At 44.7% G+C, this 19592-nt stretch overlaps 1 protein-coding gene across 2 annotated transcripts in view; it reads right to left on the bottom strand.

Moving 5' to 3' along the window:
* Positions 1–19592, bottom strand: part of PHF10 (PHD finger protein 10) — a 678055-nt gene that overhangs the window by 583802 nt on the left and 74661 nt on the right. For both annotated transcript variants that reach the window (XM_086927105.1, XM_086927104.1), the window contains exons 2-3: positions 12723–12853; positions 8847–8930 (exon numbers count right to left, since the gene is read on the bottom strand). In XM_086927105.1, the coding sequence (XP_086783231.1) occupies positions 8847–8930; positions 12723–12853 (215 nt within the window). The remainder of the gene's footprint in view (positions 1–8846; positions 8931–12722; positions 12854–19592) is intronic.

A 19592-nucleotide genomic window follows, 5' to 3' on the forward strand; every position in this document is an offset into this window, starting at 1 on the left:
CCCCATCCCTTCTAGGATGCGTCTGTGGTGATGGTCACGGTTAGGTCCGGTGGCGTTAGAGGCTTCCCTATTGTTATCCACCACTTCATTTCTTCCTGCACCTTGTGCGTTACAACCACTAGATCCTCCCAACTGCCTGTAGCTTGTGACCATTGCTGTTGCAGCCACTCTTGGAGTGGTCTCATTTGTAGGCGTCCATTGGGGACCAGGTGTATGCATGACGCCATCATTCCCAAGATCTTGCTCACTGTCCTCACTGTCAGAGCTCGCCCCTTCTGGTAGTGACGTTTCTCCCTCAGTAGGCTGAGTGTCCTCTTTTCGCTGGGTACACCCTGCATTGGACGGTGTTGATTTGAGCTCCCAGGAAGATCTTCACTTGCTCCGGTTCCATCGAGCATTTGCCCCAGTGTATGGAGAATCCCAAGCATGTTAGCTTTCTTGTGACCTGCTCTGCATGAACCTTGCATGTCCTGTAAGAGCTTGCCTTTATGAGCCAGTCGTCGAGGTAGGGGTACACGTGTATCCCCTCTCTTCGCAGATGTGCGGCCACTGCTGCGAGGCATTTGGTGAATATCTTGGTGCGGACTTTAGACCGAATGCCAGGGTTGTGAATTGGTAGTGATCCTTGTTTACTGTGAATCTCAGCATGTGCTTGTGCTGCCTGTTCATGGGGATGTACAGGTATGCATCTTTGAGGTCTACGGTGGACAAGAAATCCCCGGCCCTTATCTGTGGGATGACCTCTTATAGGGACGTCATCTTGAATTTTTGAGTCTTTACATACTTGTTTAGGAACCGTAGATCCAGGATTGGTTTTAGGCTTTCGTCCACTTTTGGCACCAGGAAGTAGTTTGAGTACACTCCCCTGTTCCGTTCTTTGAATGGGACCGGTTCGATGGCCTCTTTGAGGAGGAGTTCTTGAGCTTCCTCTTGGAGCAATTGCAGCTCTCTTCCCGAGTGCTCTCTTTTCTTTGGCTTTCTGTTTGGTGGTCTCTTTTCCAACTTTATGCAGTATCCGAACTGTATGATGTTGAGTATCCACTTGTCTGTGGTTATTTTTCTCCACTCCTGGAGAAAAAATCTCAGCCTGCCTCCTACTGGTGTTACATGTTGTTTTGTGTCTTGTCCATGTAGCCCTCTCCTCTTTGTTTACCCGTGTTCCTCCCCGGAGGGTTTGAGTGGGTGAGCACCTTTTTCCGTGTGAAGTCACTTAGAGGGGGTTGTTCACCGCCTCTCCTTCTATGGCCCCGTCCGTTTCCTTTTCCTCGAAAGGACTGGCCCCTGTTCTGATAGTTCCAGTTTTGCTTCTGCTGGCCCTGGTGACCTTGGTTGTCACTCTGTTGACCCTGGTGGAACGCCTGGTGTGATTGTCCTTGCTGGTTTCCACCCCTTCCATTCGGCCTCCGCGTAGGATTGCCTCTTCTCATCCACCTGAATTGCAGGGCCCCCATGGACCTTGCCGTCTCGTTGTCTTTCTTCAGTTGGGCGAGTTTCTCATCAACTGGGGCTCCAAACAGTGTTTCTCCATTGAAAGGTGTGTTCATGATGTTGTTCTGAACCTCAGTTTTGAAGCCTGAGATCCTGAGGCAGGCTTGCCTTCTCTCTGTGATGCCTATAGCCATCAGTCTGCTGGATGTTTCAGCCCCATCCAAGGCTGTCTTCAGGAATGCGTTAGCAATGCTTTTCCCTTCTTCCACAAGGTGCGTTGCCCTCTGAAGGTATTGCTCTGGGAGGTGCTCGAGAAATTGGCCGATCTCATCCCAATGTTGGTATTGGTGCCTGTTCAGGAGGGCGTTGGAGTTAGCCATCAGCCAGTGCATTGCGGCGTTCCTCTAAATTTTTCTGCCCGTCAGGTCCATCCTCCTGCTTTCCTTGTCGGGTGGTGGCCCAGATGTTGTTGGGACGTTGGCCCTTCTTTTGGCCGTTGCAGCGATTATTGAATCTGCTGTGACGGACCCCTTGATGTAAGCAGGGTCCTGGGAGGAGAATTTGTATTTCTTCTCTGTCCTCGGCGTGACTGATCTGCATGTAGCCAGGTCCTTGAACGCTTCCTTCCCCTGATCCGTGATACTTTTCAGCATGGGCAAGAACTGGCTTCTTGTCTGCGTGGGGAGCAATGTTTCCAGCAGGAAGTCTGCTTTAGGCTTCTCCTCTTCCAGCTTAACCCATAAGCTGCTGCTGCCTTCCTGACGACCTCATTGTATGCCCCAATGTGATCTGGCAGCGAAGGACTCGAGGGATATGTCTCCACAGGCTCCTCCGGGTTTTCGGCCTCGATGTCCTGCCATTTCAGGTCTTGGGCCGTCGAGGATCCTGAACCGTAGCTTGACTGCTGCTCACCCTCTGTGTAGTAGAGGTCCTCTTCCTCTTTGTGTTCCGAGGGCTCCGGAGTTTTCGGTGGCTCTTCGACGCCAAACTCCTCATGCTCCTGCACCTCAGCTACGGCCGTCGCTGGCTTCGAGGGGATCCTGAAACTTTTCATCTTTTCCTCGAAGTCCTTCTCCCTCTGAAGGATGTTTTCAATCTCGGCCTCGAGCCTTCTTTTCTTCCTCTCCAACTGTGCGGCCTGCTCGTCGTCGAGCGTTTCGGCTGCTCTCTTCGACGGCGTCATCGGCGTCAAAGCTTTTTTCGGCTCCTTCTCCTTCGAAGTCGGAGTCCGTTTTTCGTGGGCTTGCTTCGACGACCTTGGCTTTTTGCCGGTCTTCGGAGCCCAGGAGTCCTTCTCGAAGGATCCGCTGGGCCCTTTATCGGGGGATGCAGCTTCGGTCATTGAAGTTTTCGGCGCCGGTGCTTCCTTCGAGTCTCTGGAATCTGATTTTCGAGAGTCTGTATCAGGCTTTCAAGGCCCTGTCGAGGTTTTCGGGGTCGTAGACTCTCCTACCTTGTCAGACGTTTTCTTATCGGTCTCTGCGACCGTGAAGTCATCTGGATTTTCGGTGATGTTCTCCTCGTCGTCGGTGGGGAGGCCCAGTTCGTAAAGCGTCGGGCCTGGCCTTTGCCCTGCATCGTGTAGTGAGCTATCCTCTGCTTCTCTCGAACCCGGAGTGTCTTCGGTTTGAAGACGGAGCAGGCGTTGCAGTCTTTGCTCTCGTGGTCGATCGGCAGGCAGAGGTTGCAGACCGGGTGCTGGTCCTTCTGCGCGAACTTGTGGTGGCAGTTTTTGCAGAATTTAAACGGTGTGTTGTACATCCCTGCGCTCAGGGGGCCCCTGTGTGCAGATTCTCCGAAGGGCGTCGAAGTTCTCGAGGTTCTTCCCCTTCTTCGTCGTCTCCTCTCGGATGGTCTTCTCCTAATCTTCTCAGGTCTTTTCTGTCGAAAAAATGCTGTATTTTCTCCTTTTCTCTTCCAAAACTTCTGGAGCTTCACGCGACGATCCAGACCCAACGGCGGAAAAAAGAATCTGAAGATGGCGCCCAAGGGTGGGAGCTTCCGCCGGAAGCATGCCGATGTCAACGAAGGTACACCAAATGGTGGGACGTCGACGCCCACCTGGGCTACGAAAAAAAAAAAAGACTACGATTCCGGACCCAACCTCCAGATAGCGGAATATGCACAGCATAGTGAATCCAGAAAGATTCACGCTGCAAAACGAATTGTACACTCATAACTTTAACACACTTATACTATTTACACCTACTACCTAAAATGATCATTTACACCTCAATCTATATTCCTGCCATATTACAACTACATCCATTCACTCTCACGATAAATCTGTTTCAAGTACCACACTACACTCCAACCTATTACACTTTGTCACTCGACTATGCGCTAACCCATTGTACGCCACAGCACTCCATGCTAGTACACTCTACACCGCTCCATTCTACAACACTCTAGTCTTTGCCACTACACTGTAAGCCCCTCCACTCTATATGCTCCTTTACTGTAAGCAAGTCCCCTCTATGCCACTCCACTGCTGTACCTTAATGCAGTCTATAACACTCCACTCTACATCATTCCACCCCACTCTAGAGTATGCGATTCCACTGTATGCTACTCCACTGTATGCGACTCCACACAATTACACTGTACGTAACTGCAGTTTACCTCACTCCACTGTGCACCACTCCACACTATTTCACTGTACACCATTACACGCTATGCCACTCCAGTGTATAGCACTATATGCCACTCCACTGTACGTTATTCCACTCTATGCCACCCCACCACAATTTAGTCCACTCTACAGCACTATAAAACACTCCACTTTACACTAACCCGTTTTACCAAATTCCTCTCCACACTAAGCAACTCTACCATACAAGACTCTACTATACTTTCTACCACTATTCCACACAGTACTCCACTCTATGCCTGTACACTCTGTTCAACACTCTAAAACACTTTCCAACAGTCTTTGACATACCACTCCACTATAGTGTATATGACGCAACTCCAATTTCTGACAGTTTACTCTACTCTTCACTAAGTTTGTCAACTCTAGTGCACTCCACAGCACTGTACTATACAACACGCCACTGCTCTCTGACCCTTTAGTCCAGTATATGCTATGCCACTCCACTCTACAACAACCCACCGTACGCCACTCCACTGTACCACACTCTAACACTACACTCTACTCCACACAACATTCTACCTGACTCTACTGTACCACACTCCACCAAATGACACTACACTCGACCATTAAATCTACGATTCGAAACATTTAGTAAAAAATAAAAATTCAATGAAAATGCCAAAGGTTAAATAAACCTTTGTTATTATTAGAGCATTTTATTTAGTCTTTCCAATAAACTTGTGCCTTCTCCATACACTACTTATACCCTTTTATGTATCACTTACAGCAGTTAAATAATAATATTTACAAAAACACTTATGACATTGCACATAACATCATTTGTGAGAACAGAGTGCATGGTAGTGTGGAAAGTTATAGTTAATGTAATGTGGCTATTGAGTTGAATACAGTGTGTATGAAGGTGAGCGAGTTAAAATAATTTGAAGCGGTTGCATAAATTATATATTTAAGGTATAAGTTTATAATTGTTCATTTTTGTGTAGTTTAAGTTTGGTTTGTAGATAAAGAATAAATAAAGCTATAGTAATTTAAAGGTGGTGAATAAATTACTATGTGTTTGAGGTAGCATATTCAGAGTGTCAATGGTGTTGTAGGGTGCTCCATATAAAGGAGCTGCTCTCCACCTAAACTTGGAAAGTACTCAGGGTTCCCCCGCTTCAATTTTTACATAATTTATGTGGCACTCCAAGCCCGAAAGGTTTAGTTACAACTCCTCCTGTTACCTCTAGTAAGATCCACACAGCTGGATTGCTGAGAGGTAGTCAGAGGCTACGCCCGCTTCTCCGCTACTCTACAATTGAGCCTCCTGGTGCACTACAGGTTGGGGGAAGAAGCATATGACCGCATTGACAGAGTGACGTGAAAGCTTGCTTGATTCATCATGCAGTGTTTATGCTTCATGTATTTTAAATCTTGAGTGGCCCGGTTTTAAAGTTGCATCGGTACCTATGAGAGAACTGTGAATTGTACATGTGCTCTTCAAGTTTCTTGGCCACATTTTCTGTCTCGTAGGATAATTCATGCAGGGTCCTTGATTTGATTACATCCAAGTATGTCTCATTCAGACCATACAAACTACATCGATTTGTTGCTGAAAATGCTTTGCTTGTTCTGATGATGACCTTATAAATTACATAGGTGGAAATGACATCAACGCTTGTCCTTGGCACATATTAAAGAGGAAGTATTTATTGTAATTTCTGTTCCTGTTATCTGTTCCTCTTTTTCCTTCCAGATTTCTCCCAATTAGAGTCAAGGTTCCTACTTACACTGTTCCCAACCATCCAAGAGTTAGGCAGAATTGGGCTCAGATACAGTTCTCTCAAATGTTCTTACTGTTTTCAATATACAGCCCAGTTCAATAGTTTATTTGTTCTTAGTTTTAATTCAACAGACTCAGTAGACCTGGTGCACCTTCACATGCCTTTGCGTCTGTCGGCCCTAAGAGCAGTTTTAGTCATGTGCTTTACCTGAATAATGTTGTCAGCAGTCCTGTTTGGGCGGGTGGATATAGATATACCCTCCCCTTGCGAAGGGTGGTCTACTTGCTGCAGGGTCCCAGCGGTGGCTTTTCTGGACAGCACAAACAGAAGGTAGGAAGGAGCATCTTCATGTTGGCAAGAGATTTGCTGTGGCAGCCGTCTCCCAAGGCAGCCGTGTGCCAGCACTCAGTCAAAGATTGTTGCAGTCTCTAGGTCTGACCTTCTCACAGTGATGGTTTCAGATGAGGGATAGCCCCTGTTCACGTTTGGCTCTCCACACCCAATTTTCATCTTTAGATGCTGCAGCAGCACTCGATCGTACCCAGGGCTAACATGTGACATTTTTGGAAGGGTTTAAGGCAGTGATGGCTCAATTTGCCCACTTCTTCATACTGACCCCCCTGGAATAAATAGTCTGTGGCATGACAGAGGGAAACTCTAGGAGCAATCCATACAGTGTGTCAGCTCATGTTCAAGAATGTATCGCTTTGTTTGCCCTAAGTTGGCAGGGTATGCCTAGATGTGGGTCCCTTGCTCACTTTGCCAATGGATTCAAGCTAGCTTGGCTGATGGCGGCTGATTAGCCAGAAACCGGTCCCAGGATGCTTGTTTCCGGTCCAGGGAAGACATGGCTTGGCAGTTCGGGTTGGACTATTCCATGAGGCACAGGGTCAGACTAATTTGCATATGGTCATGTCTGAACTGGGGTGGTGGAGTGAGCTAAAGAATGATGATGGATTAAACCCAGATCAGTTGACTGGGGGTGAGTGTTTGATTTGCTCAAGCGCTCCGTCCATCATCCCCTTTGGTATCGCTTTGTTCGGCCTAAGTTGGCAGGGTATGCCCAGACGTGGGTCCCTTGCTCACTTTGCCACTGGATTCAAGCTAGCCTGGCTGATGAGTCGGAAACCTGTCCCAGGATGCTTGTTTCCGGTCCAGGGAAGACATGGCTTGGCAGTTCGGGCTGGACTGTTCCCATGAGGCACAAGGTCAGACTGATTTGCATATGGCCATGTCTGAACTGGGGTGGTGGAGTGAGCTTAAGAATGATGATGGATTAAACCCAGATCAGTTGACTGGGGGTGAGTGTTTGATTTGCTCAAGCGCTCCATTCATCATCCCCTTTGGTATCGCAAGAATGCATCGTGGCAGAGCTATCCAAGGTGCTGAATCCGGAGGTCTCTGACCAACCCGTTGAGTTCTGGTAAACAATCAAGTGTTGACGGACCAGCACTTATGCATTGACTACTGGATGTCAGTACAAGAACCAACATAGATGTCCCTCGCATTCGTCAAGCTGACGAGCTTGTAGATAAGTTGTGTACAACAAGGTAGATACGTACTTTTTACCTGGCCAGTGGCTTCTGTCAAACTGAACTGACAATACTTATGAGGAGTGTCAGAAATCTTCAGAAAGGTATTAGCCGTTTTATTGAATGGAAAAACGTATGCTCAAGCCACCAAATGCTACACTAGCTAGCTCCCTGTAGCCAACCTTGAGCACAGGATAAGGAATTGAACGAGTCTAAATCTAGACGCAAAAGTACTGGTAGTCCTGGGCTTGGAGGCCTCTGAAGCCCAGGTACAGATGAGTGCTCTGGGGCCTCAAGAAGCATTGCAGAAAATGTAACCAACTATGGGACCATCCTTGACCGACTTGAACTCCTAGAAATAGCCAAAGAAGAATATCTGCACTGGGGGGTGGCAGCAGACCTGTGAACTGGAAGCAGGCACTTAGCAAGGCACCCGCACTTAGCACCCACAATCAGTACTTCAATTTACAAATGGATGCTTCAGATAATGGAATAAAATATAACTTAACCCAATGAGAAAGGTCAGCAGCATTTTATGATCTTTGGTTGTTACCAAAGGCCTCTCCCTAAGAAGCAGAAATTGTTGCAATTGAAAAAAAATGATTTGCAATCATTGTCTACAAGGTACTTCAGGGACGATATGCTTGAAACTCAAGTTAGAGTACACGGACAATAAATCCTTAAGTGGCTGATGGCGATGAAAGGTAAGCCTTCCTCCAAGGGCTGGACTTCACTGTGAAGTACAAGGCAGGAACGTTGAATAAAAACGCCAATGGCCTTTCCGAAGATTTACGCACACGGATAACAAAGGGTCTATTGGCCATTAAGTGATTCCAGGCAGACCGATTTGAGAAGGGCATGCTGTGGGAACGAAGGTTCACTACATAGCTTCGTGAAGTTATGTATATCCTGCCATTATTCTTTTTATGAACATAACTGAGTTGAGCTCAACAAGCAGGGGAGACCACTGGAGGCAATTCCTGTATTTTTGGTTAACCCAAGAGCTAAACTATTTTGTCCGACCATTTCTAAAGATGCCAAATGTGCAGATACATCAGGTGGTTCTACGGAGACATTATAACCAGGACTAGGTTTACAATCCGCGTTAATTGACAAAGCACTTTGCGAGGAAATCTGTATGAAATTCTACACTGGCTGCCAAAAAATGATCTATTTTAGGAAAGACCAATCTCCTACTTGTGAATAATGGCTATAGGACAAGACATTTTACAATCAGATGGAAGAGACCTCTTCAGAAACTTTGGGAGCAGCTTTTAAACCTAGTATTATCTGAGGTAAGTCAGGAGTTAAGAATAAAAACAGTAGTTACCCATAAAAGGAAACTGATCATCCCATATTAGAAAACGTGCGTGTTTCGTGTAAAACTGCCTGCATTACAAAATGATGAATTTGATGCTTTTTACATACTTTTTTGTATTAATGTTTTTAAAAGAGGCATTTTAGAAACATGGCAGGAAAAGAAGGTTTGACAATTAAAACTTGTTTTACCTAAAGTACACTGCGTTTCTGTGATGACGTTCATTTCTCTCAGGTAGAGCTTCTCCTTGTGGGAGAGATCTCGTCGCTCTAAATCTTTGTAAAAAAAGACAAAAGACAAAGTACATAAAAAAGCACAGTGTGTCACTGCATCTCAAACAAGAATACTAAGAACACAGATATCTAAAGTGTAGGGTAGCTTTATTTGATCAAGTAGGTCACAGGACACATTCACAATACTCAATATACTTTGCACATTTAAATGTAGACAATCTGATACTTCACTGTGATATAAGTTCCTGGAGTCTACACCAAGTCAACCTATGCCTTTCACTCCAAGCTGCTTATCCGTTTCCCAAAATTAGAAGGCGCACATGGTCTGCTGATTATAACACCTTAATTACCAAACACTATCGCAAGAAAGTGAAAACCTGAAATTGGTGTTTGGATTTCTCATGCACCAAGCAACGCATTACCAGTCCTACTATATAGTGTGTATACACAAAGAAAAGACATCTGACTCCCCCTAGACAGCATTCAAGCTCACTCTCCATAGTGATTGAGAGCAAAATGTGCACTTCTATCTAACCCACGTAATTTACTTATTTACTTTGGGCAAAAACACACAAAATGTATGTGAGGAATGTCAAGCACAATCGTTTGGCACACAAGCTCAAGTACACCTACTTAAAAGTCCACTAATTCACTTATCAATCTATCCGAAGACTTTAACAGTTATTCGAACTCAAACAAACATCAACTCGACCACAAGCAAATCCACATAACTACTCTCTCACATATACTTTCCAACAGTACTTTAGCTTTAATCTCTACACAACATAAAAGCAATTGCCTTCAAAACTGGGCAAAATAAGCCTGAAGTCTCCTCCAGATATAAAAATAAACCAAAAGTGACATCCTGAACAGGGCACAGAATCCAGGTGTGTTTGTTAATACTGAATTAATCTCTATTTTATAAAGTCCACGGCCAACCCGGACTGATCCAGAAGTGGACTTCACCATTGGTGACAATATCGGAAATGAGCTCTCATGAGCACAAAGTCATCTGAATCAAGAAAATGATTGAATAGCTGAGCATAAGACTTTATCACATGCAGCACCACATGGGCAACAGATGTGACATCAGTATCACCGGAGGTTCACGTACTGATAACTTCAGTTTCTTTTCTCCGTACCCTCCTCAAAATGATATCTGAAACAGCGACCCATTTTTGGCCTTTTCTTCAATGGTTTCTAAAGTTTTTTTAATACTTTTTTTTCTTTATAATAAAAAAATTGGTTTTTTTGGGGAATTGCAGTTCTTGCTTCAGAAAAATGTACACACCTCCATGGGATATGGCGTGATTCGGTTTCATGCAAGCTTTGCCATCTCATGCACTGTACAACCTTGAAGAGAAGGCACAATTAATGGTGCATCTTTCAGGGATTAATAGCCCAGATACCCATTCAGTAGGTCAATTTGGTCCAGTTCGTGGAACTATTCTGTAAAGGAGATACGGTTTTCTGCATGGCACCATGGATCACTGCTGCTTTCTTTTCAGAGAAGGTTTGAGTCCGCCTGGGTCCTAGCATCAAGACGCACCAAAAACAGCATCACTTGTTCTCATCCTCTTACAATCAGCACACAAGGATGAAAGATAACTCATCTTCACAGTAGATTTCTACGTAACAGAAAAATCCTGCTGGCAAGTCTGACATCTGGTTCTTTGTCTAACTAAATGAATGCTATTCTTCGAGCTATTTTGCCGATTTTCGTCACTCCACCATCTTGTGTGCCAGAAACTACTCCCAGGAGATCAAGAGTTCAATTGCCTTTTTGTAACTGGCCCTGTCTCATGAGACATTGACAACTTTGACGCAGGCAGCGGAGCCACTAGCAAAGTGAAAATACACACTTCCTCCACCAGTATCTACTCTGGTGCCAGGACCAAGGAAGACTCGAAACTTCTCTGAAAAGAAAGCACCAATGATCCATGGTGCCAGGTGGAAAACAGAACCTCATTCACAGGGGGAAAGAATTAGCAGCTCCACACGCCTAATTCTGATAATTTTCACAAAAGTGATCATCTATTTGGCTCAGCTCTGTATATTAATCATTTTCCCTTTAAGACATTGGATGATGAGAGTTAATGGGCTATCTATACTAAATACAAAAGAGGGAGCTTCCACAAGTAGATAAGAGTAATTACAATGAGGCGTCCAGACAAAGAAGCAACACTTCAGGTCAAACCTCAGCACTTGAAACAATTTAAGAGATGTGGCCTCCAGAACTGGGCTATATTCAACATGAAATTTTCTTAACTTAGTACCACACGCCAAATGAGGGCTGCAAACAACACTGCATCGAAAACTACATAACACTCGAGAATGCGCCTCAGATAACACCCACTACTAAACAATAATACAGATAACGGTCACCAGAAATAAGCAAAATACTTTAGAGATGGCTTTTGAAAGTACTTGCATTACAGGTGAGACATCAGCAAATTGACAATACTCCAGATATTGCTTCAAGCATTTCACTCGACAATACTCCTGATAACATTTTCACAGCTGTGTTGGACATAGTTGGAGAGAGCTGGCACAAAAACTGGACACAAAATGGTACAAAATAAATCAAAGCTGTCACTTTTAAGTTGGAGGATAATACGCATGAGGAGGCTTTGAAAGATGGAACTACCACAGGTGAGGCGTTTAGATTTGAAATAATATTCGAGATGGGGCTTACAAGCTCAAATGGTCCTCTGGGAAGGACATAAAATGTCAGATGAGTCTCTAGAGTAAGATACAATACGCTAGAAATGGACTCTAAAAAGACCATCAATACTTCGGGTGAAACACGGAGATATAAACACAGTATTCCGGAGGAGTAATGCTTAACTGTGGACAGTGATGTGTACACTGTGCGGTTGTAACACAACCTCCTTTTCTGCTGATTTTGTTCCTCACTCTGAACCCCAGCGTTACCTTTTGGCTCTCTGTGGCTTCATCACATAGCTATCTTACCATAAGCTTAATCAAAATAGAAACGCAAAGATGAGCAAAGACAAAGGAAGCATTCTCTTCTGCTGCTTTAAGAAGTGGAAGGTTGGAACACATCCAATGATGATTACCAATTCTGCAGGTGAGTGAGAGGGATAGAGGTGTGTGTGTGTGGGAGTTGTATATGCTGTTTTCCAATCTGTGCATTACAGGCTCACGTGAACCTGGGCATCGCTCTAGTTTCCCTTTTGGTAGCTTGGAGTGGGAGGGCATTTGAGGATCAGGGATACAATGAAACTGTATACCATCAATGGCGGGGCACTTCTATCAATATACTCTAGATGTCCTTGTATCGTTTAATTGGTTTCCAAAATAACATTTTCACACAAAAATACACTTTTTCATGCTTTCCACACTACACTGGGGTAGTGTGCGACTCTTTCTTCATATTTCAGGCACGAAAAGTCTTGTAAACTCCAGTATCGAAGGGTCTGGTGAGTGCAGAGGGACAGGAAATGTGTTTTACGTATTGTTTTCAGCTATGGGGTGAAATTTCCCCAAATGTACTGTTATTTTTTGCCTTTAAGTAGCTGTTGCATTTTTGGTACCTTTAAACCTCTTCATAAAAAGATATGAAACAAAAGAGCCGTTCTCAGTCACGACAGTTTAGGTCTCAAATGGAATTTATTGTTTTACATTGCACTGAATTAAAAATGCAGACATTGTGATGGGCAGGTTTGGAAAGGAGGCAGTGCAACGTGATAGTAATGAGAACAATTCGCCAAGCTTTCTGTATCCTGTACAGCAGCAAAAACTATTAAAACCATGAAAAATAGTAAACTAATTTGTAAAAACAGTAATGACGCTCAAGTTTTCATACCATACCTGGATATTTCCGTTTAAAGGAAGTCACACCCAAATATTCACTGACTTGCTCCTGAAGCATGTAATATTCTCCAGTTTCATCAGGAGGCCATTTATATTCTATCAGATTTTCTGCAGGAAAGTAGCTAGATCTAAACAGAAACAAACAGTCAATTCCTGCGTCACAACACACACGTTTTTAAATGTTGAATATATATATATATATATATTTTTTTTTTTTAATTGTGCAAGTGCACACATTTCAAACGTTAAGTTTCTGCGTTCATCGAAAATTAAGGTGTTGGAAACAATAAATGCACACCAAAATTCTGTGCGTCATAATAGTTTCAATGCCTGTGGTATCTTTCAGACCAGAAACGAATTCCTCACAAGTAACACTATGCAAATGGTATCTCCTCGTTGACCAGGATTTCAATTCCAAGCTTTTGGGCAGGACGGACTGACAGCAGAATTAAGGAATGCATTAACAACTCCCTTTCATTAACAAACAGCTTAACCATGTCACGTGAAAATAATATTAAATCCCTTAGATGAAGTTACTCTTATGGGGTGTACTTTACAGCAGAATCCAGAGGCTCTTTCCAATTTCCAACCTGTGGGTTCCTGGCCCTTTTACTGACTGAATCAAAACCGCTTTTGTGGTAGAGATTTATACACTCAGTACAATGTAGAGCGTAAAAAGAAGGCAAATGCCTTTCTCAAATTAGGGTAAACAAATTCCTACCATTACTACAAGGCGTTCTTTGGACTGGCTGATAAAGTGATTCGACAGTCACAGGACTAGATTACTTTTAGTTGGTGCTCTTGGCTACAAATTTCAAATTGTCACCCTTACGGACGAAGTCACATCATTACTATGCCTTCTGATGGCAAGGATCACTTTCACCAAATGTTGGATAATCTAGAATACAAAAAAGAAGGCAACAGCAAGGGCTATCAGAGTGCTTTGCACAGGGGTAATCTTAAAGGCTGCAAAGATAGATGGAATATACTGATTGATAACCAGGCAAGAAACCAAGGGACCAGGCGCTCAACAATTGTGTAGGGCAGTGTGAAAATACAAAATTAGTATAGGTTGATGCTCCAAGGGGAGAGGGGTTGGCTACCAATTGAACCACATAAATCCCCACAGCAGAAACAAAGGATCTCCCCGAGCACTCAATAGAGTAATATTTAATCCAATATAAATGAGAAAGTCTTTGCATATTAGTCCAAGTTCCAATTCTTTATTCAGGTATCCAGTGTCGGAAATTCAGTCAGATAATATTTCCAAGACCCAGCTTGATGCAGTGGTACAATCAAATAATTACAGCCAACACGTGTTTCGTTGTGTGTTGTAACACACGTGCCTTCTTCAGGGCTGATAATGTTGTCAGCTCATTATGCAATACAATCCGGATAATACGCCATATTAAAATTGTGAAGTCCTGGTAACTTGCTAAATTGTTCCTGGCTAGTATGATAGATATACGGCGTTCCTGAAACAATATTTCAATGTAAATGGGATTCCACTTACTTAAGATATAAAAAGCACAGCACTGAGTATGATAGCTTACAAATATAGGCGTAGGAGTACAGGTTGAGTATATGTTGTAGTAGGGAAGATGACAAGTCCATGACCTGTAAGGGTTCCCTCGTAGTGGAAATCCCTCCAGTTGGCGTGCACCCATGTGGCTGCTTTTACTTATGTTGCGGCACCCTGACTATGCTAGTAAGCCTGCCTTATTGATAATGATACCCTCTAATATTGTGATGTTGCATCTAGTATATTTGGGGTTTTATTGTTATAAGGGGCAGGACCCCACTAGAGGTGTATGGTGATAGGAGGGTATCACCAAAGGTAGTCTCATCTACATATACTGCGGGGAAAAGAAAGAAAGAAAGAAAGAAAGAAAGAAAGAAAGAAAGAAAGAAAGAAAGAAAGAAAGAAAGAAAGAAAGAAAGAAAGAAAGAAAGAAAGAAAGAAAGAAAGAAAGAAAGAAAGAAAGAAAGGAAGAAAGGAAGAAAGGAAGAAAGAAGAAAGAAGATACTTTTCCTTTATGAAAGAAAAAGCACTGATTGGGTGCTGTTGTAGCATATCAGCAAGCTGAATTTACTAGTCCACACCACCACCCTGAATAGGCCTTGGACTGCTCTGCTTGGCTACTCTGAGTCAAGTGCTACAAAAGGGTAATTGGATCTCAGTAAAATTTAATTGAGGAGTTTTTACTTGTGAAAGACGCACCACCTTCTCAACTAATAATTCAATTTCGTACAGCCTTGTACAGCCAACAAGGAGTTTGACCCTTAAGTTATTATAAACATCCAACAATCTTTTTGATCGAGTTTCTTGATAAAGGATTTATCCTGGAGAACTCTGGAAGCCCCCACACAGCAGTTCCCTGTGCCAAAGTTCAACTGTGCTCCTCAATTTCCCCTCCGATACACCCAATGGGTTTCGGACTTCATCCTCTTTAATGTACCTCAAATGTGAAAAATTAAGCCCCAGGATATAGTATGAGGACATGCAAATTTCTCAGGGATTTGTCTTGTGGCCGTTCCTTTATTTAGAGAACCTCCATTGGACATAATACATTCACTAAGATTCTGGGACCGTCCAACCTCCTATTTTTAGGGACGATATGTGACTAAGGAGAAACCTTAGACATTCTTCCCAAGCAAAAAAATCCTCACAACTGAGTTATGGCAGATTCAGTAGTTCTGGTTTGGAATTGGGACAGCAGTGCTTAAAAAAGAGAGTAGACGAGGACGAAGATTCATCTTTAGATCAATTGACTAGAAATAATCTTCCTTTTCAGCATGGGGCCGTTTATGGCTACTCTCCCATCAACTGATCAATAGGGAGCCTTTAAGCACTTTTCTTTTCCAGTCATCCCCAGACTCTGAAGATATTATAGAATCTTCTTTATTACTCATCCATTCTAGCTGACACATGTTTCGTCAATTCTGACCTCATCAGGGATTTTTCATGGAAATACAACCAGTTTGGAAACAAAATCACAGTGTAAGCACCAAGTGTATATACACAATATCAGATTAATCCGTGCAATCTCAAATCAACCGCTATTCCACAAAGTTAGGGTGAGCCAAATTAAGTCTACTCACAAAATCGAATCTTTAGATACAGTAAAAAGGTCCAACTTCAACCGCAGAGATGTGTGTATGTGGAGTTGCTGCAGTACCATCAAAGACTGAAACTTTGATTATTTAGATGGCTGGAAGAGTGTTTTTAAGGGCTCAATGTTGGATTTTTGGGGGTTTCCCTGCTGAGGAGCTTGGGGTAGCCACTCGTTCCCTCTGAAAGCCCAAGAGTCTAACAACCAAGAACTAATGAGGATGTGGCTTTTCAGCTAGAGCGGCCGACCTAGACTCTGGGGAACAGGGTTCGAGTCTCGGCAGGGACGCTCAACACTCATGTGACTCTGGGCAAATCAATTAATCTCCCTGTGCTTAACAAAAAAAAAAGAATGTGTCCGTCTATAAGCAACTGGTGCTCATGTAAAGCGCTCTGATACCGTCGGGTCAATTTTGGGCTATTTAAACTCTGGGGAAATGTGATTACATAAGCAGTGTGCACATTTTTAGGTCGAGTCTGTCAATGCACGTGCGCATTGAGCTTGCGAGAGATATTGGGGCTTAACGAGAGCTTAACCATCGGCGATTTGATGCTGTGCCCGTGAAAAGCAAGCTCAATGCGCAAGCGCATTGACCTGAAAAGCGAGTGCACATGAAAGCCAGCCATCTGTTGCTTCCCCAGCGTGGTGCCGCCAGCAGCTTCACTTGAAAGGGATCCTCTTCGCCCCCTGCTGCATCAAAGGCTTTCAATATGCACTTTTCACGGCCGCCAGGCCGTGTCGCATTTCTCCTCCCCACAGCAATGCCAAGAGCTTGTTTATATATTGTCTGCCATTGCTGAAAGTGTCTTTGGTTGATTTTTGCAAATTATTTGCTCCTTATGATCACGTCTCTGTCTTGCCGCATCTTTTTACACGGGAGTATGCAACTTTCGGCTTGCTGCACAATGCCGCTGCTTGTCTATCATCGTCGGAAGCTGCAAAGCGTGGCTAGAATAATAACCAGCCCACCCCTGTCTGTTGCCGAGAGCTGGCGGGGTGGCTATGCAAAGGCAGCATTCTGCTCCACATGCCTCTCATTGCAGAGCTATCGCGGGATTAGCACTGTGTGCGTACAGTATTCACGTGCGTGTATATTACTGACATATTTAAAGGCGACCTCTAGAATGAGGCCATATATGGAGCAGCCGCTGAGCCTGTTCCAGAGATTTGTTAGAAGAAGTTATCACTGTAAACTGTTTCTTCCAGAAGCTTCCTACCTGTGTTCCCTGCACCCAAACTAGTTTTTTTTTCTCCTGAGAAAGTTATAAGGGCCAGCTACTTAAACAAAAACCTTGCTTGTGTGCTGAGTGAGTGTGTGTTTGTGTAACATAGTATGTGAAAGGGCTGTCATCAGCCTGTAAATGGAGCGGAGAGGTCGGGCGGATGTGTCTGCTTTTGGACTCTGTCCATTGGCCCGGTGCCCACTTGAAACAGGCTGGGGAAGGATTGCGTTGTCTTTCCAACTCAGTAACGTGATATTTAAGGCAGCGAAGCTCGTAAAAGTGGCAACTCGGCTTTCTTTCTCCCAAGAAACTACACCAGAATCATGACTTCATTGGATGGGCAGCACGGCCTGAAAGCACGTGGGCTTATCCAATTCGTATTTTGAGGCAAATTACTCTAAATTACACTATATTGTGTCCCACCCAACGGACGTCGTGAGGAAAATACCACCAGGGACTCAAACGTGTCTGAGGCAAAATAACTTTTAGAAAAGGTCTCGGTAAAGATACATTTACTATAATACTTTTTTCAAATGTTATATCTGCTATGCTAATATAATTTGACGTTTTATACTCCACAAGCAGCCAAAAATATAGATATATTGATGGTTATTTTTCTAAGTTCCCAACTAAACAACGTACATTGAAAGTTTGTGTTTCCATTTATAGAGGAGTGTCAAACCAAGTGTGTAGGAAGGTGGACACTTGACTATGGTTACCCCAGATTTGTTGCCTTGTGTTTAGCTGGTTTTCGACTTAGTTGGCCTGGTTCCCTGCTAATCAGGGCCCCAGGCTATCTGCTCTCTACTTAAAATGGACTCCATGCACCCTAGGTGCCTAACCAAATTGGTACTGGACACCTTGTCAGCCCCTATATAGTGCACTATAGGTGCCAAGGGCATAGGTGCATCCATGGCCTACCAGGGGCTGCAGCATAGCTTTTGCCACCCCTGGCTGGTTCTTAAATTGACACAACTGGCTGATCACTCAGCTGGGGCAAGGTGGTGTAATTACTCCTTGCTTAGATATAGTATACCTATATCTAAACCTATATCTGGACACATATAAACCTATGAGTCACTCCTATGGCAGGCCTTATCAATCCTGGAGGCAGAGTGCGTGGTTTTACGTGAGATGGTGCTCAAGCATGAGCTGAGCTTCTCTTAGCTGTTCCGGGATAGTGCCATACCATATACTCTTAAGTGCATTATAATCCATCGCGGTTATGTGCTAACTTTGGTTTGGCTTTATCAAAACATGTCGTGTAAGGTGTCATATGATTTGGAATACTATCCCCTCGACAGTCCTGTCGACGGGGATAGCATTCCACTCTTCTAGAGGGAGAACACATGTTACTTTACTAAAACGCGGTTAATCCTAACCAGAGCCTCAGCATCACAAAATGGATGCTGCTGCCACCGACACAAGTCCGACCTCCTGCTACTGACCGAAACTTGGCAGAGGAGGCCTGGACAAAGGGTTTTCTGTTGCAGGGAGGTGCTACACCACCCCAGACAGGAGATAGTGTATTGGGGTAGGGAGGGCTGAAAGAAACTAGACAGTGCCTGGGGCGCACAAGGCTTCCCCTTGCATAATCCGGTCAAACCGGTTCTGGGGCACACCAGCCCCAGTCCCAGCGCGACCCTGGACAAAGGGAAAGGGGTGTAACCACCCCCTTCCTGGGTCCCACCCATAGGAGGAACCTAGCAGGTAATCCAGCCCCCTAGATTGGTATAAGAATGGGAGCAGTGCCAACGCACTCGGATTATCCTGACTGAAACCTATGAAACGAAACTCTGGACCCTTCGACATCCTACTCGACGTTGAAGACTGAAGAATCTCCCTTGTGGTCAAGGAGTGACCACCCTGTGCAAACAGGCACAATCCAGCACCTCGACGTTTGCTTTGTTGCAGTTCCCGCCTGAACTCGAGCGACAGAGATCGACAAGACCCAGCGTGCCTGCCTTCTAACAGCCCGATCCACAGTCCCTGCAGAGCTGAGACCCATGGAGGCGACCAGAAGCGTGGGGCCGGCCATCTTGGAAAGACCACGAGGCACTGACCGTGCAGCTCCAGAGGCACCCTCGAAGCTGTGCATTGGGGTTTGAGAAGCCCCAGCCCTGAGCCTCTCTTGCACCGAAGCTCACCCCTTTACACTCACCGAGTGCTGCGTGGGGCCCTTCTGCATCTTTTGGCTCAACACGTTGGTCCGGTCGCTTGCCCGTTGGCTAGCGGCCCCAGTACCGACGAACCTTTGAATCTGACTTGTGAGTCTGGTTGCTCCAGACTTGCCCTCGCTACCTGAAAAGGAGCACCCGCTCTGACCCTCCTGGTCCGAGTAAGAAGCGATCTTCGAATCCTGCGTAGGTTGCGCTTGCCAAGGTTTGTTTGCTCCAATCCGGAAGCAGACACCGCCGACAGCGAGAGCCTGCGTGGGACAGCTCGTGATCCACTCCTGGACATCCTCGGTGCCCCAGAGTCCACGTGGCAGCGGAGACAAGCTTCACGACATCGACCTGATTGCGCCCGAC

The sequence above is a fragment of the Lissotriton vulgaris genome, chromosome 6 (assembly GCF_964263255.1).
Source record: "Lissotriton vulgaris chromosome 6, aLisVul1.2, whole genome shotgun sequence".
NCBI classification, from domain to species: domain Eukaryota; kingdom Metazoa; phylum Chordata; class Amphibia; order Caudata; family Salamandridae; genus Lissotriton; species Lissotriton vulgaris.